General features: G+C 36.3%; 1 protein-coding gene across 8 annotated transcripts in view; it reads left to right on the top strand.

Moving 5' to 3' along the window:
- Nucleotides 1-27,616, top strand: part of LOC105068463 (CWF19 like cell cycle control factor 2) — a 234,241-nt gene that overhangs the window by 202,867 nt on the left and 3,758 nt on the right. For all 8 annotated transcript variants that reach the window (XM_074356909.1, XM_074356905.1, XM_074356904.1 and 5 more), the window contains 4 exons: nt 4,349-4,561; nt 7,184-7,300; nt 13,183-13,338; nt 14,897-14,977. In XM_074356909.1, coding sequence (XP_074213010.1) covers nt 4,349-4,561; nt 7,184-7,300; nt 13,183-13,338; nt 14,897-14,977 — 567 coding nt within the window. The remainder of the gene's footprint in view (nt 1-4,348; nt 4,562-7,183; nt 7,301-13,182; nt 13,339-14,896; nt 14,978-27,616) is intronic.

Here is a 27,616-nt window from a genome sequence, read left to right as displayed (position 1 = left end):
CCGTGCACTCTTTTGCACATCCTACTTCTGCTGTGTTTTGCCAGCTTGGCCCCTTGCCATCAGGTTGCCTGTTCCTATTCATATATACCTCGCTTGTATCATTACTCTTTCAGGGAAACGCTTTTCACCTCCCTGACTCCATCCCTTCTGTTAGGATCTGACATGGTCATCACAGTCCTCACTTGACTTTTTTAGTGAGCAATCCTTTAGATAATGCCAGTTGTTCCCCTTGCTCTGTAAGTTCCATATTAGTGGGATCGTGTTTTCTTTTGCTCACCATTGCATCTTTTTTTTTTAATTCTCAGTTTTTAATTTCTAGTTAAGATACTGAGCCAGTGTCCCTGTTCTGTCAGTTTTTGGCAAGCAGCTCCCAAATCGACCTCTTGAGACATCACCATTGTATCTTAACTGTTTATTGTATACGCCTTAGCACATAATAGCATTCAGCAAAGTTTATATCTAGAATCACATACTTGAGACTTGAGTATAAAAATTCCCTTTTCACTATTACACTAAGCTGCATAGAAAATAAACAGATGTTTTCTGTTGTTCTCATTAATACCTTTTGTTTTGATTGTGCAACAATGTTATTTTAAAAGCAAGCACAGTCTTTCATCTCTTGTCATTATTCTTTTTATTGTAAACCTTCTCTATTTTGTTCTAGTAGAGACCACTTTTAAAAAATTTTGTAGTAGTCACCACATTGAGCTACAGAGAAATTGTCATTCAGGCTTTATCCGATAGAAGAGGTGTGCTTATAAGGACTGTCAGACGATGAGTCAGGTTGCCTGGAATGTGTGGTTAATTTGTAATGTACAAAATCAAGGCTTGACTATATATGCTTTTAAATTTCAGAAATAGTGACGATATTTTTGGAAGTTCAAATGCTTAACAAACACCATGATTAGAATATAGTTCCTGTTACATGTTTCCTGAGTAAAACTATACCAAAATATTAATAGCACCTTTTTAAAAAAAGAAACATTTTTCTGTAATCGGTGCGTTAATTTGAATATCAAATACATTGAGTTACACATAAGCCAGTACCATACTGGGAAATACTCTTGAGTTGTGTCTGTAATTCCTATCATTGTCCCTCTCCTATCAAAGACTTCAGGAGGGGTCAGGATATTTATGCCTCCTGGCATAATATATATGCAAGTTAAGATGGAAACACTGGAAAAGTAAACTTAAAATAGTCCAGTACAGATTTTCTTTAAAAAAAAAAAGGTATTATACAAACTAAAATGAAAAAAAGCACTTTCCCCATGCTTCTCGATAGTTTAATGTTAACTTATCTATATAGCAAAGCAAGGGTGACAGAGATTGCTTATAATGTTCCCAGGACTTTTGACATGGAAATAAATCTAAGGAAAAGAAAACATTGCCAGTTGTCTGTTAAAGCTAACATTAAAATTTATTTTTATTTGCTTAGATAGTAAAAGAATGTGGAATTAAAAACTGTCCTGGGTTTTGGTTACTGATCCGTCAAATCTCTGAAGCTTCTTACAGCATCAGAAACATTCACTTTCACTTTCAGTGCTTAAGATGAGTTTTTCTTAATTCTCTCCTTCAACATCAGTGATTCCTTCTCTTTTCCGAGGGAATGTTCTATATATATCTATGGAGTTCACCAAGTCTAGTGTGTTGTTTAAAGCCAGTGTTTCCTCATTTATTTTCTGTCTGGATGATCTGTCCATTGATGTAAGTGGGGATTAAAATCACCATTTCTACCACTTGTACCAGATCAGTTTCTACCTTTATGCCTGCTAATATTTGGGTGTGTTTATTCTAGATGAAATTTAAGGTTTCTTCTAATTCTTATTCTGCTTCATAGACTGTATTCAGAATATTCCTTCTCTGTGTTTTAATGATGGTTTTTTTAAGTGAGAGAGGCTCACTGTATGCCAGACACTCAGTTTTACAATCAGATCAACCTGTGTGTGATTCCTGGCTCTGTCTCTTAATAATTTGATATGATTTTGATTAAGATAATAGCCTCAGTTTTTTAATCTGTCAAGTGAGAATGCCAATTCCTGCATTGTAGAAATACTTGGCTAAGAGGATTCTTAAAGTTTCTGTTAATACCTAGCATATGGTTAGTCACTATTTTCGTGAAAAGTTTTAGTGGCCCGTTCTGATATTTTTCAAAATGTAATATATTATGGTTGAGATAAAGGTCTGAAGTTAGAATAAGTCAGGGCAGTGCACTTAAATAGACAAACTTGAAAGAATAGAGAAGTATACAAGGATTAATGAAAAAGTAGAGGCTGAAAATAAATTCCTAGTATGGACGAGGAAGCTAATGTCCTCTAGGAAATATCATACTAATAATATTCTTTCTACCTGATTCTGTCAATAATGACATTTTAGAAATTTTCTTCTGCTTGCATTTAGTTTTATTTTCTCCTCTTTTTCTAGTTTCTTAAGGTGGACGTCGACGTCACTGGTTTGAGGCCTGTCTTGTTTTCTGACACAGGTGCTGAGAGCTGCAGTTGCCCCTCTGTTGCAGGATACCACAAACTCTCACACGTTGTGTTTTTGTTTTATTATAGTTCAAACTACTTTCTATTTTTAAAATTTTTTTGGTGATCCATCAGTTATTTGGAAGTATGTTTTTAAATATTCAAATAATTGGCAATTTCCCAAATATCCTTCTCTTGGGATTTTTAGATTAGTTCCACTGTTTTCAGAGCACATAATTCATGTTACTGGAATCCTTTTAAACTTATTAAATCTTCCTGTGATGGCTGAGAATGCCACCTGTCTGGGTGAACGTGCTCTGTGCACCTGAGGGGAGTGTTCATCTGCTGGTATCGGATAAGCTTCCTGTCCGTGTCAGTTACATCAGATTAGTTGATGGTTTTTTCAAGTCTTCTGTGCGCCTGTTTATTTTCTACTTGTTTTTATCAATTATAGAGAGTAACCTTTAAATTTCTGACCACAGTTGTGGGTTTGTCTGTTTATCTTACAGTTCTGTCAAGTTTCTGCTTCATATATTTTGAAACTCTGCTGCTAGACGCATACACTTGAGGGTTGTTTTGTCCTCTTGATGGTATGAGTCTTCTATCGTTACGGAATGACCTTCTGTATCCTTCACAATGTTCTTTGCTTTGAAATCTACTTTATCTGACACGAATGTGGTCACTCTGGCTTTCTCTATATCTTTTTAAATGTCCGATAAGATCCAGGCATCTTTCTATTGCTTTTGCTTGATGATAAAGAAAGAGTAGTGCTCTTTTTGGTATTTAGCAGACTAAGTAGAACTTAGAACTTAGTCTAATGGAAGAAAAAGAGAAGTGCATGACTGTCATGGAACAGTGTGGCCCTCAGTACAGCACTAAAGGAGCTTGGACGACCTAGGAAAGTTCTTTCATGGAGGCGACAGCTAAATCTAAGCCTCAGGTTAAAAGACTGAGTAGGAGTAGGAATGGCAGAATTGATCAGAGAGCAGTGCGTACAAGGCCTGAGGGTGATAGTGCTTTTGGGGACTGAAATAGGGTGGCAAGGGTGTAGAGTTTGACTAGGGACGTGATCAGACATGGCTGAAGTGACTCAAATTTCTGAGTCCATGTTGTGTGGCAGGCATGTGCTATGAGGATTAAGCAACATAACCCTATTAGATGGACAATACTGTTAGAACCATTGTAACATGAGGCAATAAAACAGAGAGAAATCACAGAGAGATTAAATAACGTACCCAAGGGTGTGCAGAGAGGAGATAGAATTTTACCATGGTTGTTCTGTCTGTACATCCCAACCCTTTAACCCTTACATCTCTGTGCCTGTGACTCGGTGGGCCAGACAGCAGTCTGAACTTGATCCCATTCACAGTGTAGAGCTCTTTGAGAATTTTTAAGCAGGGACATAAATAAAATAAATAAATAAAATTTCTGTCTTAAAAACATCACTCTGGCTACAGTTTTATGCTGGGGGCGGTGTGGAGATGGTGCCTTGAGTTACAGCTGAAAAATGTTTCATGTGCTGTGTGGAGTGTATGCTAATTTTAAAGTGAAAGTTGTTTTTTTTTTTAACCTCTCTGTGGTTCGATTTCCTTGTTTATTAAGTAGAAATGATAATGGTTCCCTCCTAACAGGCATATAAAACAATAAAATCGCATAGAATTGTACATAGTAAATACTCAGTAAACTTTAGCTGTCATGATGAGGATGGGTTGACCCTTGTAGATCAAATTCACATTTTAATCATGTTTTCTTTTTCTTTCTTTCTTTTTAAAATGTAAGAGTTTTATCACAGAACTTACAAGTATGGCTTCAGTGTGCCACAGCACAGTAAACTCTGAATTAACCGCTACCTTCTCCTCATTGCTGTTATTTTGGTTTTTCAGTTTATGGGAAAAACAGATGGTGACTATTACACTCTGGATGATATGTTTGTCTCCAAAGCAGCTGAGAGAGAGTGTTTTGGTGAAGGGGAAGAGAGTCAGAAGAAGAAAGCTATTGCAGAGCACCGGAGTCTTGCTGCACAAATGGAAAAATGTCTGTATTGTTTTGACAGCTCTCGGTTTCCCAAGCACCTTATTGTTGCAATAGGTGTCAAGGTAAGAAGTATAACGTTTATTGCTCTGTGGAAACGGTTTCGTGGTTTATGTAAATTTGCCTCTTTCTTCATACTCTTGTAAGATTCTAAGAAATCTGTCTTCTCTTATTGTATGTTTCAAATAATTTTCTTTTCTAAGTTCCTGTGATTTCTTAGAATCTTCTTTAGAGCAAGTGTAAATATCTCAATGACGTGAAGCTCACGTTCTGTGTAATTCTTCTCTATAGAGAGCCAGCACTGAGTGGTGCTTTAGGCCCTGGACTTCGGAACCAGACCAACTGGATTCAGATTCTTGCTCTGCCGTTTGCCACCTGTGTGATCTTATTTTCTTGATTAGTACTTGATTCTCAGTATTAAAATCACTTCAGAGATCCTCAGTCTAAAGTAGCTTCTTCCTTTACTTTCTCAGAGAACTTTCTGGTTTCTTCGTAGAATATCTTATAATTTGAAGAAGTTTATGTGTTCGTTGGTGTCCATGGGGGATTGGATCCAGCAGTCCCTGTATGCCAAAATCCAAAGATGCTCAAGTCCCACAGTCAGCCCCCCTGATCTGTGGTTCCCTGTCTGTGGGTTCAACCAGTTACAGATCGTACAGTACTGTCGTATTTATTGAAAAAAATCCATGTATAGTTGGACCCAGGCACTTCCAGTCTGTGTTGCTCAAGGGTCAACTGTATTTTGTTTTACTTGTTGAGTGTCTCCCCCAGTAGTCTGTAAGTGCTGGGAGGGCATAGATAACTTTTACTCATTATTGTATACCAGGCACATATGTTTATAGTCACTTCTTTCAATAAATATTAACACTCACTTATTTAATAGTCACTAGTAATAGTCACTTATTTCAGTAAATATTTGGTGACCAGAGCCACATTCCTAGGGGTGCACGCACCCTTTTGTTTGGCAGGTCAGCTGCTGCTGGGGAGCTTGTGGGCAGGGCTGAGCCCCAGCATGGTTGGCTGCGATGCCTCATGCCGTGGCTGCAGGCCTGCTGGAGGGCAGGGTAGGCGTTCCTTGCGGTTGCCTGTGTCACCCTGTGGGCTGTGGGGCTGCTGCCTTCTTGCTGGTGCGTGGGGTAGGCTTCCTGAGTGGTTGACTGTGTGCCCAGCAGGGCTCCTGGGCTGTGCCAGCTCACTAGAGAGTGGGCCTGGTCCCCGGCACTTATAGGCTAGAGGGGGGATTCCAAAATGGTGCTTGCCAGTCTGGTGTTATCATGGTAGAATGAGCTGCCAAAAATGGCTGCTTCCACCTTTTCCATCCCCAAGAGGAGCCCCAGTTGCCTCCTGCCCCTTGGGGAGGCTCCCCAAGTTCAGCAGGTGGGTCTGAACCAGGCTCCTTTAAACTGCTGCCTCTAGGCCAGGACTCAGAGCATGTCCGATTTTGCGCACGACCTTTAAGAATGGAGCGCTGTTCCCTGTTACCCTTGGGGTCTGCTGTGTGAAAGCCTCGCGGGCCTTCAGAGCCAGGCTTTCGGGGGGACGTGGCTGCATGTTGCAGGCCCGCTGCCTGGGTACCCAGTGGGGGGCTTGGGTTCCTTGATCCAGTTCCTCTGCAGTTGTACTATTCCTCTCGTCTGCGGGCCGCTGGCCTGGGGTGGGGGGTTCTGACTGTACTGCGTCCCCACCCCCGTCTCCCGTCTCACTGTGGTTCCTTCTTCGTGTCGTTTAGTGTGGAATGCCTTTTCTCCTGGGCTTCAGGTTGCCCTTGTAGGCAGCTGCTCTGTAGTTAGTTGTAATTCCGTTGTGCCTGTTGGGGAGGTGGATTCAGGGTCTTCCCACTCCACCACCTTGGCCACCTCTCCAATGCTTATTCCCAGTATTGTTTTTAATTGTGAATATGACTGTGATTTAACTGTAAGTTTAAGTAGATAGCCGTATCCACGTGCACGCCTGGTTTATCCTCTTACAGTGAGGTTTTATAATTTTGTATTATTTAAGTAAATAACTAAATCCATCAATTAATTAATTAATCCTTCCATATAAAATTTTTCTAGCTAAAACCTAACAAAATAATAGAAAATAAGATCAAGACTCTGCAACATGTTATTTATGGGCCTTATGAACACCTTGTGCTCTCTATAGACTTACTAATTGACCTTTTTTCTTTTAAAGACAGTTTGTGTAGAATGGAAAAACAGTGCCGGCTCGTAGGTGTTACATGTATGTACAAAAATAGAACTTAACCAGTACTGTAAAGCAATGTAGAAGTTAATTTCTCTTTTCTCAGCCAGTGAGAGGAGGAATGCCTGCTTCATAGGCATCAGTTAAACTTCACTACCCTTACCAGGTCGTGTATTTTTTTTATTCTTGCAAAATTTGTGTCGTTTCAAGGGCTTTCTCAGATGAGGGATGAAGTACCATTCCTGCTACCCTTTGGTAAGCTTAACCTTTGAGGTATAACAGTTGAAACTGAGACTTGTGCTTTTAAATTTCTGCTTTATTGAAAGCTATCTGTATGGCTTTTAAAATTTTAAATAGTGAATAACTTCAAAATATTCAAGTAAAATATATTGCTTATAAATAAGTATACTTTATTAACTGTTAGCCGTGGCACCCTACCGGGAGCTCGTCTTTCCCAGCCGAGAGTAAGTAGCAGTAACATCCCACTCTTGCTCCTTTCCCCCTAGGTTTATTTGTGTTTACCCAACATTCGGTCGCTCACGGACGGGCAGTGCTTGATAGTGCCTTTGCAGCACCACAGAGCGGCCACCTCGCTGGACGAGGACATCTGGGAGGAAATGCAGGTCGGCAGAAGGCTCTTGATTCGTTGCAACTGATAAGAGCAGTCTTCACATCTATTGTGATAAATTCTAACAAGTTTATACCTTCGTTAGGTAGACTCATGACTTTCTGAATGTGAACACATACACATTTCCATAATTGTCATGATGTTTTTACCACTCACTACCTTTTTACTTTATTGAAAGCTTTAAAAAAATTTTTATTGAGGTATAATTGTCATATAACATAATAGTCTCAGGTGCACAACTGGAAGCTTTTGTCTACTATTTAAATAAACTGTGACCAAGTAGTAATTATTTTTACTTTTAAAAAAAATCAGTGTAAGATTTTCAGTCTTTGCTTTTGTGGAAATTGAAATAATCATTGTTACCACAGTAAGCTAAAAAATTACAGCCAAAAGGAAAGATATTTTCAGGTAATAAAAAAATAATTTTTGGAAGTTACAAATTTATATTTAGCAGTTGTCATATTTTCCTGTAGTTGGCGTTGACCTTTTCTGCTGATGTGATTTGGTTGTAACTTTGTTACCAGCTTTAATTTCCACTCTTTTCCCCTATAACTTGGGCCAGTTTTTGGATGCAGGGATTTTTTTGTTTGTTTTTTGTGGTTGATTTTTCAAGAAATGAAAAGCACAACATGGGCAAAATTGCAGCTGAGTTATCTCGACATCTTATAATGACCAAAAAAGAAAGAAGGAAAACTCTTGTTTTCCTAATGCCTGACAACTGAATAGGGTTATAGGAACCCCTGGTTAGAAAACATGAACATTTTAAGCCTTCGAAAGAGACTAATTCTAGTCTTTGCTTATAAGGATACAAGAGAGGAGATATTTTTACTTTATTTTGTGAAATTCAGTCTCTTACTCCCTGAAATCTTTAAGTTTATGCTGTGGAAGTTAAAGAGCAGACTGTTTTAATGCATCTATGGCCAAGCAAGTATGGACAAGTATATTTGATGTGAGAAAAATTTTTTTCCAGTAGTGGATGCCAGTGTAGTAAATAATTTAAAGTGGAAACTATTGCATATTTGGTTTTCAGAATTATTTTGGAACTTTTCTGGAATGGTTTTTAAAAGTGTATACGTGCAAAACTAATTTAACTTAGAGCAAAAATACAGTGTCAAAAAGATTTTCAGTAATACAGGAGTCCAGTCTGTATGTTTTATGTTTCTGTAAGAAATTAAAAAGTTAATTAATAAGTTAAATTAAAAGTAAATTAAGAAGTTAAAAAAACACTGAGGTGGCTTAAGAAGAAATTTATTCAATTCAACAGATACTAAGTGTATGAGTGTAAGATAGTCCAGGTATTGTGAGAAGTGCAGAGATAAAATCACTCATTAATTCTGCCCAACAGTGTGGAGTATACTAGTACAGGTTACATTATAGTTTAGCGGATTTTGTAACCCACACGCATTATAGAAAACTGAGCGAGGGAGGAAAAGACAGATTATTTTATGCAAATAATGACATTACAGCTTTTTTTTGTGTGATAAAGGAAAAAGTTGTTAGAAGATGTAAAGTACTCTAAGATAGTGAATGAAGAAAATATCTAAATTCTAGCTTATTTAAAGAAATGTAGTCTTACTGATTTCTGTGTTTACTTTCATATATGTACAGAAACTCTAATTATGCCCTGGTGAATACGCTTATGGTCATTCACTACTTTTAGAGAATATATTTTAAAAATGGTTTGACTTAGCAAAAAATAATGTTTGCAAATGCAAGGGCCGCTTCCTTCAAGTGATTTTTGTCACCATCCTCTAGTAACATTTAAATTTAATTTTAGACCTTGTATTAGAATATGCAAAGAAAAATGTCAGCGGAGCATGTGAGAATAATCAGAGATTTCTAATGAATAAGATCTAAATTTTTAGTTTTATTAAATACATAGTGAAACTTTGTCCGCTTTGAGTGTATTCTCATCAGTTTGACGAATATGCTTGAAGTATGTTGTAGTCAGATAAACATCTCAGATCAGCAGTGTGGTGGTGGGGCCATTGACGCTCATCTGCAGTGGGCTTCTCTGCGGTGCCATTTCAGTGGGAAACTTCCAGTGCATAGCACCATTAGGTCTTTTTCTTAGGGCTAGTCAAAGTCTCCAGAAAAGACTCAGTCTCTTGCCTAGAGCATCTGCACCTGCTTTCCAGTGTTCTGCGAGCTGAGCTGGGGAAGAAGGCTGGGGTGACGGAATGTCAAACATTTAAGAACAAACACTAAGTAACATTTTTCTATGATGCCTCTGTTTTCAGACTGTATACTCTCAACTGTGTCTGGTTTTCCCAGCCCAGTAGCCTTGCTGTTTGCCTTCTCCGAAAAATAATCCAATAGTGTTTCCCTGGTGTGGAGGAGGGGATCTGGCATGTTAATTGTTCTTCCGAGAGACTTTCATCTGTGTCATCTGTTTTTCACCACACCTTCACCTCTTCGTCCATAACTCCTTGGTGCTGCCAATTTGTGAGCCTTTTGAGAATTCTGCAGTGCAGCATGGCTGTCTTTTTTACTATCCCTGCTAAGTCCCCTCCTCCCACACCACACAGGTGTGAACCAACTTTTTAGTGTTTAAGTCAAGTATTATGGGGTGATAATGATTTTCAGTGTATTTTCTCTCATTTTCTTTGTTCTAATAGCTTTGTGCTCTTTTGAAAATTACTTTAATGTCATTTTTGTAGGGGTCACTCCATGAACTGTATAGAGTTAAATGTGTATGTTCTCTACTATCACATCACATTTATGTTTGAATGACTTTAGACGTGTTCTATTTAGAAAATTTGAATAAATTATAATATTAATATTATATCATCAGCCCTAAATAGCTTTGATATTTTAATGAAAATATTTTAATTTTTATTTGAAATTTCTTTACTCATAATTTACCTGAGTTTTTGGTACTGTGATTTGATACAAATTAAGAATCATAACATTGTGTAGTATAATTTACTTAAATATATTGTTAGCAGTTTAGGTCCAGATGTGTTAACTAAATGAGGAATGGCAATTAGGTGAGTAATCATAGTTTAGAAATACAGAAAATAGTGATTACGTGAATGATGAAGTGTTTTCTACTAGGAATATGGGAATTTTATGCCACTCCTCCCATAATGTGAGCTCTCTGTATCTCTCTGAAGCTTAAAATAGTTTTAGTATCTTATGATAATGTGCTAGAATGCTTTCTTGTTTAGTTTTCATATAACTTTTAAAGAATGAATATTATTTAACTACTGTAGTGTATTTGTTACATGAGCTTGGAGAAATCTTGCTTTAATGGAGCTGAACACCTCAAATTACACCATTAAACTCATGTCTTTAAATTAAATTCTTTTATATACACACAGGAGAAGAAGTACTTAAATGTATGTGTGTAACCTCCTTGAGACTAGAAGTATGATGTTTATATATTTTATAATACTGAACTATTCTTGTATCAGTACTGATTTATTCCTTTTAAGTTTTCATTTATAATCCATGACCTCTTAAGTCTGTCTTCTTTACTCTTATCCAGATAGACTCTGGAACAGTCATTAAACCAGGAAAGACTTATGAACAAATAGGAAGTAAAGAAGTTTGTGAGATAATCTTTAAAGCATCTAAATTTTTGTTGTTGCTGCTGCTTTTTATCTACTTTTTCATTAAAAAAAAGAAACTTTGGTTTTCAAGTATATAGTTCCATTCTAGTAATGATTCTCCTTTTTCTAGTATATAAAATTATCTTCTCACCACAGAACTAAGTGATAATGAAATAAATAACATTTAATTGAAAATAATCATAATAAACAAAAATTCACAAATGTACTAACAGTTAACAAAGTAAAAAAAATCTAAAAAACTATGTTATAAAACCAGAGTTCTGTATTTCCCCACTTGGTTTTGTTTTTTAATTATTGTATGCATGTACCATGAGGCTTGTGAAGGTAAGTGTCTGGGACATACAATTGAGTAGAGGGAAAAGCAGGGTTAACTGTTGTCACTTTCTGATGTATCTGAAGCAGCTCCAGTTATATCACTGATGTCAATGAATTACCCACCTTATCCTTCACTCCTGTTGCAAACAAAACCTAATTCACAGTATTTTGAGGCAGTGGAAGTTAATTTCTTGTATCATAGTCCAGTGTGGCAGATAGCCTCCAAGGAATGACTCAGGCATCCAGGCTCCTTCCATGGGAAGGTTCTCCTGTGGTCCTTCTCTGTCAGCCCCTTGGATGGAAGAAAATGAATGTGAGAAGGCACCCTGCCTCTTAATAACTGCTTCAATACACGTGATGCGTATCATTTCCATATACATTCCATTACCCAGAGCTAAACGTGGCCTTGTTTAAGTGTCAGAGAGTCTGGGAAATGTAGTCTTCTTGTTACCCAGGAAGAGGAAGATGAAACAGGTTAGTGAGCACAGCTGTATTTGGGAAAGTGTTGTTACACGTAGGAATCAGATTAGGAGCGTGGCAAATATAAAATCCGAGTAATCAATTTTACCATATAGATATCTATACCAATATTTTATGTTTTTATCATAATTTAACTTTATTGTGTGCACGACCTCTGTTAATGTGATTTTAGAAAGTATAATGCCAAAGGCAGAGAATTTTTAAAATGGGAAGGAATCATGTATAATCATCTACAATGATTTATCTAACAATCATCTATCATGAGATTATAGATGTTGGCCAAGATTTTGAGATTGACAGCGAATTGATTGTTGTAAAGAGACTATGCTGAACTTATCTACAGCTGAGGTTAGAAATGAACAGCGAATCCCCTGTCCATTGCTTGCTAGATATCTTTCTAGTTCACCTCAGATTATAATTATCTTATTTCTTTTTTTCCCTGCTTGCTCTTATTTTATAAAATGAGTGGAAATTAGAATAGTAATGAATGATGAATAAAAAGTGATCAGTGGAGACCTGGTGGGAACCCAGAACTCCCATACCCTACCCAGCAGTAATTTGTAGCCTTTGCCCCTTTTGGTTGTCAACAGAGGTTTGTATGAAAAACCTGAACTTCTGTCTCCACATGGCAGTAATTAGACAGGGTCTCAACAACAACCTGGTTGAATCTCTAGGGAATTATGCTGAGTAAAAAGGCAAATGAACTTATATATAAAACAGAAACAGACTCACAGACATAGAAAACAAAATTATGGTTACCAGGGGGCGAAGAGGGTGGGAAAGGATAAACTGGGAGTTCTAGATTTGCAGATACTGACTGGCATATATATATAATAGATAAGCAGGTTCATACTGTATAGCACAGGAAACTACATTCAATATCTTGTAGTAGCGTACAGTGAAAAAGAATATGAAAACAAATATATGTATGTTCATGTATGACTGAAACACTGTGCTGTACACCAGAAATTGGCACAACATTGTAAACTGACTATACCTCAAAAAAAAAAAAGTTGGAAGAGAAAGATCAGCACGCATATGAAGGGAACCAGAAAATAAAATTACTGTAAGGATAAAACAGCAATTGGAAGTGAATTCTGCTTGTCTGTTACTGAATTTAAGGATGCCTACATGCTCCGAGCACCTTTTTTTGGCTTATGGATGTTTTCCCTGTCAGTTCTATATATTTTACCACCTAAATTTTAATTTATCTCTTCCTTTTCTTATTTTAGTTTACTGGAACTGTTTCTAATCTATACACAATTGTATATTATGTATACAATTATGCATACATAATTGCAGAGAGTTTCAGTTTTTAAAAAATGTTGCTTAGCTATGTGAAACTCTGTAGTAGATTTAGAAAGTAAAAACTATAACGTCACATTACAGAGTTCAGACATTGTTTACTGTTTGTTTTTTTTAAAGGAATTTATTGTACTTTTTATTGTTTTCATATTTTGAATCTCCTCTGACTGCTTCATTTACCTAGCCATTGTCTTTTCTTCAGATGTTCAGAAAATCATTGGTAAAGATGTTCGAAGATAAAGGATTGGACTGTATCTTTTTAGAAACAAATATGAGCATGAAGAAGCAGTATCATATGGTTTATGAATGCGTTCCTCTCCCAAAGGAAGTGGGTGATATGGCTCCCATCTATTTTAAGGTATTTATACATAGTCTTTACATATAGACTTATTTTTTTGTTATAGTATGGTTTTATGAATACAGTTATCTTTATTCTGATACTTTTTTTCTCCCATATACTTATGTCAAATTTCATACAAACAAATGAAATAAAGCACAAAATATTCTGCTGTATAAATTTCTGTAGAAAAATATTTAGGATTTTGACTTTTAAAAAGGATGCTTTAGAATACAAACTTGTGGTTGCCCAGGGTGGGGGACTGGGAAGGGACAGACTGGGAGTTCAAAATTTGTAGATACTGACAGACATATGCAGAACAAACAAGATTATACTATATAGCACAGGGAAATATATACAAGATCTTGTGGTAGCTCACAGCAAAAAAAATGTGACAATGAATACACGTATGTTCATGTATGATTGAAAAATTGTGCTCTACACTGGAATTTCACACAACATTGTAAAATGACTATAACTCAATAAAAAAAGTTAAAAAAACAAAACGGATGCTTAAAGTATGACTATACTATCAAATGGTAATTTATAATTTCTAGTTTAATTACTCATTTCTCAAATGAAAAATTAAAGTTTTACCTTGAAGTACTTTCCACTCAAAATTATAGTCATAATTCTAGAAAACTTATCATTAAAGTTCATCAACACCAAAGATAGTTACATGCAAACAGTACAAATTACAATTGCTGAAGCAAGTTATTGCTGCAAGTTTTAGTATTTAATACCTCATTGTGCTACTTGTAAAAAGAAACTAAAATCTAACCTTGACATATAGTTTTGGACATGTGATAAATGACTAGATTTTTAATCAACTAAGTAGCATTATAATATTCAAATAGCTTTAACCAAATAGCCTTTGTTTGATACTGACCTGAGTATAGTATAATTTATAGACTAATATAAATTTGTAAATGTAGAACCATATATGCAATAGTGGCAGTCTTAGGTGATTGTGCCTATGGGCACTGAGGTATAGGGCATAACATAGAGCAGCTGCTGTCACTCAGGCTGGGTGACAAGAATGTCATCTCTTGGCAGAATGGGATGTCACTTTTCTCTTCTACCCTAAACCTTTTATATGATCATTAAAGATGTATTTATTTGCTTTGGGTTTAGTTTTATATTGAATGTGCTACACTGTAGTGTCAACACAGGCAATCCATGTCTTTTAAATAGGGAACAGCAGTATACCAATGTTTTTAAATCGTGCTTATTTGAAAGTTAATTTCACCTTTAAAATTTGCTCCTTATGTTCACAAATTATATTTAATATTTAATTGCTTGGTCTAACTAAGGATTGTTTTGCCATGTAAAGGTGAGCTAAATTTAGTACAAGAGTTAAAAGTGAGTAAAATAGTATTATCTTGGTGAAAGATAGGACTTTTAAGAAATCAAGAAATTCTAATTTTAAATAACAGAGATTAAAACCTTAATTTATTCAAAGTAACCTAACATGTATATTATATCCTACAATTAATTCACTATATTACCTTATTTTAAAACTGTCTCTGTGTATTTACTTGTATATTACTTTTTTTATTAACAAATGGCTATTTTTTAGAAAGCCATAATGGAATCTGATGAAGAGTGGTCTATGAACAAGAAATTGATTGATCTCTCTTCAAAAGATATCAGAAAGTCTGTAAGTATTACTTGTTTTCAATATGAGAAATTACCCTAGTGTTTTAGGATCTTTGTAATTTCCACATCTTATTTGAGAAAGAGAACATTTGGCTGAGTGACCAAAGGTGAAGTAAGTGTAATTCTACAAATAAAGAAGAAACTGTTTTCGTTCTATCTGGTCTTGCAAATCTTTATTTGTTTAATCGCTTATTTGAGTGTTTATTCCTTATCCTCTGGCCCTCTGCCATCGTAGTGCCTATAATTGGCTATGACAGCCATAAGGCTCTGCCATGAAAGCTCCCCTCATGGGATTCTCAGCCTCTGTGGGACAAGTGAGAAGGGGGCCTTCCTTTTTACTGAAATTATAATGAGAGAAACATTTTTCTAGAGACTGTATTTTGAACTTGGATCTCTCTCTCTCTTTTCTTATACAGAGGTTCCCTGTTACGTTTCTTTAAAATAGTAGTTGAATTAGATTATGGATACATTGTTCTTTTAGAGACTTTCCTAACCATGCTTCATAGTTTAATCTTGATTTGCAGATCAACTTTTAGATACAAGTTACACTTAAATAATTCTGTAATGACCTCCTTCTTTTCTAGAAATATAAGTTAAAAGGAATAGATATATAATAGAACTATGAATTCCTTTTTGTTTTTCTATTCAAAGAGTAATTTATTCCAGAAATGTTTATTGAGTGCCTAGTATCTACCAGGCACTATTCTAGGGGCTTTTAATGCATAGTGGAACAAAACGAAGACTTTACAGAGCTTACATTCTAGTGCAGGGGTTGGGAACCACAGTTTGTGTGCTAAATCTAGCCTGCTGCCTGTTTGTGTAAGGAAGCTTTATGGGAAGACAGCTACCCCCTTTTTTAATTTATTGTCTTTGGCTACTTTCATGCTACAAGGGCATAGTTGAGAGTTGCCCCTGAAATTGTATGATTTGCAAAGCCCAAAATATTTTATTTAAATTAAAACTTTTATTATAGGTTTTTAAAAGTTTTTAAAATTTTTTAAAAAATCTTTTTAATTTTGCCAACCCCTATTCTAGTAGATGTCACTATAATATTTTTCTCCCATTTCTTCTTCTGGAAAGCCAGACTCTTATGTGACTGATAGGAGTCCCTAGTATATTTATTACAGGGAAGACAAAAGATTCAAATTTCATTGCATTACTGGAGATAGTTTTAATTCAAAAGTACAGCCATTTTAAACATTTGAAAAGTTTTATACAGTTTTTGAAGGTTACTGTCCATCTATAGTTATCACAAAATATTGATATTGAGCTGTGTTCCCTGAGCCTGTCTTACACCCAGTAGTTTGTACCACCCACTCCCCAACCTCTGTATCACCCCCACCTCCCCGCTGTCAACCACTAGTTTGTTCTCTGTATCTGTGAGTCTGTTTCTTTTTTGTTATATTCACTAGTTTGTTTTATTTTTTAAATTCCACATATAAGTGATATCATATAGTATTTGTCTTTCTTTCTCAGACTTATTTCACTTAGCATAATGCCCTCCAAGTACATCCATTTTGGTGCAGATGGCAAAATTTCATTCATTTTTATGACTGAGTATATATCCCATTATGTAGTATATATATATATATATATATATATATATATCTCACATCTTCTTTATCCATTAATCTCTTGATGGACACTTAGATTATTTCCATAGTGTGGCAGTTGTAAATAATGCTGCTATGAACATTGAGGTGCATGTATCTTTTTGAATCAGTGTTTTTGTTTTTTTCAGATATATACCCAGGAGTGGAACTGGTGGGTAATATGGTAGTTCTATTTATAGTTTTCTGAGAAACCTCCATACTTTTTTCCACAGTGTAGTGCCAATTTACATTCCCACAGCAGTGTAGGAGGGTTCCCTTTTCTTCACACCGTCTCCAGCATTTACCATTTGTGGACTTTTTAATGATGGCCATCCTGACTGGTGTGAGGTGTTACCTCATTGTAGTTTTGATTTGCATTTCTCTGATGACTAGGGATATTGAGCTTCTTTTCATGTGTCTATTGGCCATCTGCATTTCCTCTTTGGAAAAATGTGTTTAGTTCTTCTGTCTATTTTTCAATCAAGTTGTTTATTTTTTTGATGCTGATTTGCATGAGATGTTTATATATGTTGGGTTGTTGGATATTAACTCCTTACTGGTCGTATCATTTGCAAATATTTTCTCCCGTGTGGTAGGTTTTCTTTTCATGTTGCCAGTTGTTTCCTTTGCCATGCAGGAGCTTTTAGGTTTAACTAGGTCCCATTTGTTTACTTTTTGCCTTTATTTCTTTTACTTTAGGAAATAGATCCAAAAAAATATTGCTGTGTTTTATGTCAGAGTATTCTGCCTATGTTTTCCTCTAGGAGTTTTATAGTATCTGGTCTTGGATTTCAGTCTTTAATCCATTTTGAGTTTATTTTTGTATGTGGTGTTAGAGAATGTTCTAACCTTGCTCCTTTACGTGGAGCTGTCCAGTTTTCCCAGCACCTCTTATTGATGAGACTGTCTTTTCTTCATTGTATATTCTTACCTCTTTTGTCGTAGATTACTTGACCGTAGTGTGTGACTTTATTTTTTGGCTCTCTGTTCTGTTCTGTTGACCTATATGTCTGTTTTTGTGCCAGTACAATACCTTACTTTTTGATTACTGTAGCTTTGTACTGTAGTCTAAAGTCAGAAAGCATGATTCCTCCAGCTTTGTTCTTAAGATTGTTTTGGCTATCTGGGGTCTTTTAAAGGTACAATCTCCTAAGATTGAACCAGGAAGAAACAGAAAATTTGAATAGACCGATTACCAGTAATGAAATTAAATCACTAATTAAAAACTCTAAACAAAGAAAAGTCTCGGACCAGATGGCTTCACAGGGTGAATTATACCAAACGTTTAGAGAAGAGTTAACATCTATCCTTCTGAAACTATTTTAAAAAAATTGCAGAGGAAGGAATATCTCTGAACTCATTCTGTGAGGCCACCATCATCCTCATACCAAAACCAGACAAAGGTATCACACAAAAAAGAAAATTATAGGCCAATATCACTGATGAACAAAGATGCAAAAATTCTCATCAAAATACTAGCAATCTGAATCCAGCAATACATTAAAAGGATCATATACCACGAGTAAGGAAGATTCATCTCAGGGATGCAGGGATTTTTCAATATCCACAGATTCAATGTGATACACCAGATTAACAGATTGAAGAATAAAAACCATATGATCATCTGAATAGATGCAGAAAAAGCTTTTGATAAAATTCAGTATCCATTTATGATTAAAAAAAAAAATTCCAGAAAGCAGGTGTTGAGGGAACATACTTTAACATAATAAGGGCCATATAAAATAAACCCACAGCTAACATCATACTCAATGTGAAAAGCTGAAAGTGTTTTCTCTAAGATCAGAAAAAGACAAGGATGTCCACTCTTGCCACTTTTCTTCAGCATGGTTTTAGAAATTCTAGCCACAGTAATCAGAGAAGAAAAAGAAATAATAAGAATTAAAATTGGAAAGGAAGAAGTAAAACTGTCACTATTAACAGATGATGTGATATTATACATAGAAAACCCTAAAGGCAGTATCAGAAAACTACTAGAGCTGGTCCATGAGTTTGGTAAAGTTGCACGATGCAAAATTAATACTCAGAAATCTGTTGCCTTTCTATACACTAACAACAAAGTATCAGAAAGCGAGATTAAGGGATCCCATTTACCATCACATTGAAAAGAATAAAATAGTTCAGAATAAATCTTCTTAAGGAGGCAAAAGACCTGTACACTGAAAACTAAGACACTGATGAAAGAAACTGAAGATGACACAAACAGATGGAAAGATACACTGTGTTCTTGGATTGGAAGAATCAATATTGTTAAAGTGACCATACTGCCCAGGGCAATTTACAGATTCAGTTTAATCTTTATCAAAATACCAATGGCATTCTTCATGGAACTAGACGTATAATATTAAAATTGTATAGAAACATTGTCTATAGTCTTTTACTCTTCCCTTGCTGGTAATTTGGGCCAGACTATATATTAAAAACCAAAACACCCCTCCCCCCCCCGAAATGTTCATGTAATGTACATCCATCTTTTGTGCTTGAGTTTTTTACTTTTCATACCATAATTTCCAGTGCCATTGAATGTTCTTTTAGAATATGGTTTTAATGGTAGTTGAAGATATTTCAGGATTTCAGGAGAATGGCTGGAATCCAGATGATGAGGTAGCGTGATGCTGAGCCCACGTCCCTCACAAATGCATCAAGATGACAACTCAGGTAAAGCAGCTTTCACTGAGAGTGACCTGAAGACTAGCAAGATGGCTCTTCTGCAACCCTGGCTGTAAAGAAAGAACCACACAGAGTCTGGTAGGGGAGGAGAAGCCATCTAGTTGGGACCCACACCACTAGGGTGACCTGGAGGAGGAGGGAGATATCACATGTTGGGGGATCTGCCCTGTGGAGTGCAGGGTTCAATCCACCTATTCAGTATCCCCAGGCCAGTGGTCCAACATAGGGAAGGTGAGCACTGTCTGGGCTAGAAAACCAGCGAGGCTTACCTGAATGCTATAAGAAACTGAGACCCTGCTCTTGAAGAGCTACAAGGGTGGAAGCAGCAGATTGAAAACTGCATGGTGCTTTGGCCAACTTGCCACAACCACCCCAGTGTGCCACCCAATCTGCACCAGGCTCCAACTCTAGCCCCTCCTGCTCTGCTATTGCACCCTGCTGAGGTGGAGGCTTCATTTGCCAAAGAGAGTGCACACACTTGGAGGGAACAGAGCTTGCTTAGGCCCCTGCTCTTCCTCTGACTAAGATAGTGGCAACATACTTGGGAGGGAGAGAAACCAGCTCCAGGGTGGAGACTGCCATTTCATGCGCACATGTCCATATGCACACTTGGGAAAGATTGGAACCAGCCGAGTAATCTGGCCAACCCCTCTGGCCCTGACCTAGCCTCTAATCAAGGTGCACACACCAAGGAAAAAGTGGAGCCAGCTTCAAAACGCAGCCCAAGCCCTCAGGTCCTGGCCGTGCCCCAGCCAAGGTGGAACTGCCATTACACCTGAGAGAAATGCAGGTCCTTCAGGGCTCCTGCTCCAGCCCCCTGGGCCTGGATCCTGCCCCCAGGAGGGTGGTGACTGCCACTGAGCGTGGGAGAAGCCCAAGCTCGAACCTGGCTCTGGCTCTGCCTCCCACCAAGGCAGTGGCTATCAGGACGCTGGACTCACTTCAGATCCAGCTCTCCCACCAAAGCCACTGGGCGCACACTAACTGCATTTGGATGCTCCCACACAAGTACACACCTTCAAGACCAGGACAGGCAGCTTTTTCACATACTTTCATACAGGTAGAAGAATATGTTTCAATTGAAAAAACAAGAAAACCTCTGAATAAAACCATATTGAAACAGATAAATAATTTACCTGATACAGTTCAGAGCAATAGTAATAATGCTAACTGAACTTGGGGAAGAAATAGATAAACACAGTGGGAATTTTAATAAAGAACCAGAAAATATTAAAAAGGACCATTCAGAGCTGAAGAATATAACTGAAATGAAAAATACACTAGAGTTAATTAATAGCAGATCAGGTAATATAGAGGAACACATAAGCGATCTGGAAGGTGGAATAGTGAAAATCACCCAATGAGAACAGGAAAAGTAAAAATGAAAAAAAGATGTCTAGTTTAAGGGACCTCTGGGACAACATCAAGCATACTAATATTTGCATTATAGAAATCACAGAAGGAGAAGAGACAGACAGAGGTAGAAAATGCATTTGATGAAATTTTGGCTCAAAACTTCTCAAACCTGAAGAAGGAAACAGATACCCAGGTATAGGAAGTACAGAGAGTCCCAAACAAGATGAACCCAAAGAGAGGCACACCAAGACATGTAATAACTAAAATGGGAAAATATAAAGAATTTTGAAGGCAACAAGAGATGAACAGTTACATACAAGGGAACTCCCTTCAGGCCATTGGTTGGTTTTTCAGCAGACACTTTGCAAGCCAAAGGCTGTGGCACAATGTATTTTAAAGTGCTGAAAGGAAAAAACTTAACAACCTAAGATACTGTACTCAGCAAGGTTGTCATTCAGAATTAAAGGAGAGATAAAGAGCTTCTCAGATAAAAATAAAGAGTTCATCAATACTGAACTGACCTCATAAAAAATTTTAAAGGGCCTTCAAGTAGAAAAGACTACAACAAGAAATAAAATACAGGAAGGGAAAAACCCCACTGTTAAAGGCAGTTATATAGTAAGGGGGATCAACCACTTTAAATAAACTAGTAGAAAGGTTAAAAGACAAAAATTGTAAAATCAAATATAACTGCGATAAACAGTTAAGGGATAGGCATAGATGTAAAATGTGACATCAAAAATAGAAGATGTGGAGGGGGAGTAAGAAATATAGATCTTTCACAATGTCTCTGAACTTAAATGACTGTCAGTTTAAAACAAGTAGATAGAGATATATCAATATATATGAACTCCATGATAACCACAGATCAAAAACCTGCAATAAATACAGAAAAGCTAGAGAGAAAGGAACACAAATGCAATACTAAAAAAAAAATAAAATAAAATAAAATAATCAAACCACAAGGGAAGAGACTAAAAGAAGAAGAAAGGAATAGAGAAAAACTAAAAAAAAATTTAACAAGATGGCAATAAGTACACATCTATCAGTATTTGCTTTAAACGTCAATGCATTAAATGCTCCAATCAAGAGACATAGGGTGGTTCATTAGATTTAAATGATTCATCTATATGCTGCCTATAAAAGACGCATTTCAGAGCTAAAGATGCAGGCTCAAAGTGAGGGAATGGAAAAAAGATATTTCATGCAAATTGAAAGGACAAGAAAGCTGAGGTAGGAATACTCATATCCAACAAAGTAAACTTTAAAACAAGGTCTATAATAAAAGACAAAGAAGAGCATTATGTAATGATAGAGTGATCAATACAAGAAGAGAATATAACATTTGTAAACATGCATATATGTAAACATATGCATATAACATATAAGTGTAAGACTGTCTAAATATATAAAGCAAATATTAACAGATGTAAGGGAGAAATTGACAATAATACAATAACAGTGGGGGCTAAACACCCCACTTATATCAGTGGGCATATCATCTGAGTAGAAATTCATTAAAGAAACAATGGCCTTAAAGACACATTAGACCAGTTGGACTTAATAGATCTACAGGCTTTCCATCCAAAAGCAACAAAATATACATTCTTTTCAAGTGCAGCTGAATCCAGGATAGAGCACATGCTAGGCCACATAACAAGTCTCATCAAATTTAAGAAGATAGAAATATCAAGTGGCTTTTGCAACCATAGTGGTATGAAACTGGAAATTAATTACTGGAAGAAAAATAGAAAAAACAAACAAACACACTGAAACTAAACAGCATGCTACTAAAAATTCAGTGGGTCAGCCAAAACAGACAGACAGACCAAAAAAAAAAAAAAGGAAATCAGAAAATACCTTGAGACAAATGCAATATCTCTGATGAATATAGACACAAAAATTCTCAACAAAATATTAGCAAAGTGAATTAGACAATGCATAAAAAGGATCATATACAATGATCGAGGAGGATTTATTCCAGGGATGCAGGGATGGTCCAATATTTGCAAGTAAATCAATGTGATACACCGCATTAACAAAATGAAATATAAAAACCATAAGATCATCTCAGTAGATGCAGAAAAAGCAGCTGACAAATTTCAACACCCATTCATGGTAAAAACTCTCAACAAAGTTGATATAGTGGGGACATACCTCAACATAATAAAAGTCCTTTGTGATAAACCTACAGCTAACATCATACTCAATGGTGAAAAACTGAAAACTTTCCTCTCAGATCGGGAGAAGACAAGGATGCCCACTTTCGCCATTTCTATTTAACATAGTATTGGGATTCCTAGCCACGGCAATCAGAGAAGAAAAAGAAAGGAATCCAAATGGGAAGGGAAGAAGTGAGAACTGTTAGTATTTGAATATAACATGGTACTATGTATAGAAAACCTTAAAGTCTCCACCAAAACAAAACAAAAAAAAACTATTAGAACTAAGAAATGAATTCACTGCAGTTGCAGGAGACAAGATTAATAAAAACAAATCTGTCACTGTTCTATACACTAATAATGAACTATCAGAAAGAGAAAGGAAGAAAACAATCCTGTTTACAATTGCATCGAAAAGAATAAAATAGCTAGATGTAAACTTAACCAAGGATGTGAAAGACCTATCTGCTCTGAAGAGTATAAGATATTGATGAAGGAAACTGAACATGATACAAAGAAATGGAAAGATATCCCATGTTCATGGATTGGAAGAATTAATATTGTTAAAATATACTACTCAAAGCAATCTGCAGATTTAATGTAATACATATGAAAATACACACGATACTTTTCACAGAGCTAGTACACATATTCCTAAAATTTGTATGGAGCCACAAAAGACCTCGAATCACCAAAGCAATCTTGAAAAAACAGAACAATGCTGGAGATATCATACTTCATGACTTCAGACAACAGTACAAAGCTCCAGTAATCAAAACACTGGCATGAAAACAGACACTTAGCTCAATGAGAGCCCAGAAATAAACTTATGCACCTGTGGTCAATATATGACAAAGGAGGAAAGAATATACAGAGGAAAAAAGGCAGTCTGTTCAATAAGTAGTGTTAGGAAAACTGGACAGCTACATGTAGAATCATGAATTCAGAACATTTTCTCATGCCATATAAAAAATAAACTCAGAATGGATTAAAGACCTAAATGTAAGACTGCAAACTCTTAAAAGAAAACATAGGCATTACACTCTTTGACATAGGTCTTAGCAATATTTTTTAGATCTGTCTCCTCAGGCAAGGGAAACAAAAGCAAAAATAATCAAATGGGACCTAATCTTACTTAAAAGATTTTGCACAGTGAAGGAAACCATTAACAAAATGAAAAGGCAACCTACTGAATAGGAGACGATACTTGCAAATTATGTCTGATAAGAGGTTAATATTCAGAATATATAAAAATCTCATACAACTCAATGTCAAAGAAACAACCCAGTTAGAAAGTAGGCAGAAGACATGAGTAGGCATTATTTCAAAAAGACATTCAGATGGTCAACAGACACATGAAAAGATACTCAGTATCGCTAATCATCTGGGAAATGTAAATGCAGACCACAGTGACATATCACCTCACACCTGTCAGAATGGCTGTCATCAAAAAGACAACAAATAATAAGTGATGGCAAGGATGTGGAAAAATGAGAACTCTAGAGCACCACTGATGGAAATATTAACTGGTACTGCCACTGTGGAAAACATGGAGATTCCTCAAAACATTAAAAATAGAACTACTCTATGATCCAGCAATTTTACTCCTGGATATATATCTGAAGATAACCAAAACACGAATTTGAAAAGATACGTGCATGCCAGCATTCATAGCAGCAACATTTACGATAGCCAAGATATGTAAGCAACTTAAGTGTCCATCAGTAGATAAATGGATAAAGAAGTTATGGTGTGTGTATAAATATGTATATAATATGTATAATATGCATATATAATAAAGAATATTACTCAGACACAAAAAATGAAATTTTGTGATTTGCAACAATGTGGATGCACCTAGAGGGTATTATAGTTAGTGAAATATGTCAGACAGAGAAAGGCAAATATGGTATCTTTTCACTTATATGTGGAATCTCAAAACTAAAGCAAATGAATAAAACAGAAACTGACTCACAGATGTAGAGAACAAGCTAGTGGTTACCAATGAGTAGAGGGGCTGGGGAAGAGGTAAGACAGGGGAAGGGGATTAAGAGGTACAAGTTACAAAGTGTGAAATAAATTAGGTACAGAAATGGAGTGACAGCATAGGGCATGTAACCAGCATTTTATGATAGCTTCAAATGGAGAATAATCTATAAAAATATTGAATTGCTATGTTGTATACCTAAAATATGTTTTAAGTCAACTATACTTCAATTTTGAAAAAAGGAAATGCTAATATTTCAAAGTTCAAATTATAAAAAATCGTATTATCCTCCACTTGCTCCACTGTATATGCAGCAATGTTACTGGTGAGCCATCTAGTACCTCATGTAAGTTTTTTTTTTTAAACCTGGATACGTACGTGAAATAAGTACCTAGAGGGTTTTAATATTTAACTTAACCAATACACAAAGTAAGAAACAGATACAGATTCTTATTGGAGTGGTAGTTGGATATTCAGCTTTGAAGTGTGTTCTGAATCACCATGTAACATTCTGCCTGAGATTATTTGAACAGAGTCACAGCAGACGGGCAATACAAATGACCTGTTAGCTTTAGGATGTAATAAATGTGTGCATGGAATTGTGAAGGGAATTTGAGTATAAGAGTAATTTCAAAGCAGGTCACTTTTTAGGTTAGCAAGCTTGCCAGTGTCTTTTTAAAATGATAAGCATGTTTCTGAGCATGAAGTGAACAATCTTGATTTATTTTAACATTATTTTTGTTCTGAAGAAACCTTATTATACTTCTTTTAAAAACTCTATGTCCTTGCTAGTTCCATGAAGTATTTCACATGTGTCTTGGGGGTGTGGTGAATTTTTTTTCCCACAGTAGATTCTTGGCTATTGGTAGAGATTCACATATTTGTAATTCATTCAAATTCTCTGTTGATTTATGTTTTTATTTGTGTAAGTAAGCTTCTCTTTTTATGTCGATTGTTTACTTTCTCTGGGTCTTTTGATTTCTTTGCAGTGTAATGTGAAGTTTATAGAAATACACAAGGGAAACAGATCCTGAATGTTCATTGCCAGCGAAATTGCATGATACTAAATAACTTGTCAAGAAAGCGGAAGCAGTCTCTTTTCATGAGGAGATGTTATTGAGAGTTCACATGAATTCTTCCTGAACTTTTAAATGTGGTTTTTAGGTTTAATTTTGTGGTAACTAGAGCAGTTGAAAAACATCTAAGACATTTAGGATCTGACTTTTAAAACTAAGGGAAGTCCACCTCAGACTTTGGGTTTACCCAGAGATCCTCAAATATGAGGACAAGATTAAAGATTAAAATCTGGAATATTAAAGAGGGAAATTCAAATACTACTGTTTTCCTATAATTAATAACTTTTTTTTTGCTGTAATTCTGACAGTACCCTTCACGAGTGACACTAAAGTTCCAACCTCTATGCCTCTGGCTGCTCAGGGCAGGAAAAGGGAGGAGCTGAGTGTAGTAGCCTTTGCAATGCCTGCTAACAGCTCTCCTCCGGCAGTGAGAGAGCAGAGCTGCTTGTGGTGACAGCTGTTCTTTGTGAGAAGGCCATAGTGTGCTCATTATGCCATCCTGGCACTTGGACCATAGGTTTCTGAGCCTTGGGATACATATGCAAATTACCGCAAACTCAGTGGTTTAAAACAACACACTTCTTACATCGTAGTTTTGGAAGCCACAAGTACAAAGTAGGTTTCACTGGACTAAAATCGAGGCTTTAGCAGGCGTGCTTTTTTTTGGAGGCTCTCGGGGAGAATCCATTCCCTTGCCTTTTTCCGCTTCTAGAAGCCACCTGCATTCCATGGCTTGTGAGCCTTTCCTTCCTGTGCAGAGCCAGCCAGCCTAGGATCTTTCAGTCTTTGCCTCTGACCTTCCTGTCATATCCTGGATAACCCAGGGTAATCTCCCTGTTTCAAGGTCCCTAATTTAATTGCATCTGCAAAGTCCTTTTTGCCATAAAGTGTAACATATTCATGGCAAATAGGGGATTAGAGCATAGACATATTTAGGAAGCCATTTTTCTACCAAACGCAGTGTGACACAAACAAAAAGCGTGGGCACAGTCATCGTAAATTGCTTCCTGAAGTCATCCCTGCCTTGAGCACTGCTCTACTTTATGTTGGTCTGCAGCACCATTTAGCCATTCACATTCATGTTGATCTACTTCAGATAGCAAAAATATTTTAATGGGAGCCTTCCATTCTTTTTTTTTTTTTTTTTTTTTTTGACTACCAGATTTGCATGAAGTGCTATTAATGGGAGACAGAAATGGAAATGAAAGGAATATTTGAATAATATTCTCTGTGCCAAGCATTGGGCTATGTGCTTTATTTGCATTTTTCTGTTTGATCCTAATAGCAAACTTCTGAGCTCTTCCTATTTCTCTTGAGACTTAGACATGTTAAATAACTTGCCTGAGGTTCCATAGTTACAAGAATCAGAGCTGCAGTTAGAGCCTTGTCTGTCTCTTAATTTTTTCCTAAGTGCCTAGGTCACACAAAAGCAAAGCCGCAAAGTGGTAACCCATTTCTCTGCATTTTATGTTACGTACTATTTCACAAACTGATTTTTTTTTTAACTTAACGCTTTTCCTTAACATGAACAATTCTTTATAAGCCCCAATTTTAATTGCTTTATACTATTTCAAGATGACTACTCTTATTATACCATATTATATCTTTCCAAGTCATGCCTTCTTGAGGACACAATGCAAAATACATATAATTAGTAGAAGTATTCAATTCTCTGCCAAAAATTAGTAAAAGTTGACTGTATGAAGGGACTGGAGGGAAAAGATATTACTTAAATTGGTCAATTTGAATAATTTCCAGTGACAGAATTGTGGTTTGGAG

This window comes from Camelus bactrianus, chromosome 33 (genome assembly GCF_048773025.1).
Source record: "Camelus bactrianus isolate YW-2024 breed Bactrian camel chromosome 33, ASM4877302v1, whole genome shotgun sequence".
Lineage (NCBI taxonomy): Eukaryota > Metazoa > Chordata > Mammalia > Artiodactyla > Camelidae > Camelus > Camelus bactrianus.
Note: the sequence above shows the minus strand (reverse complement) of the source record. Positions and strands in the feature narration are given on the sequence as shown.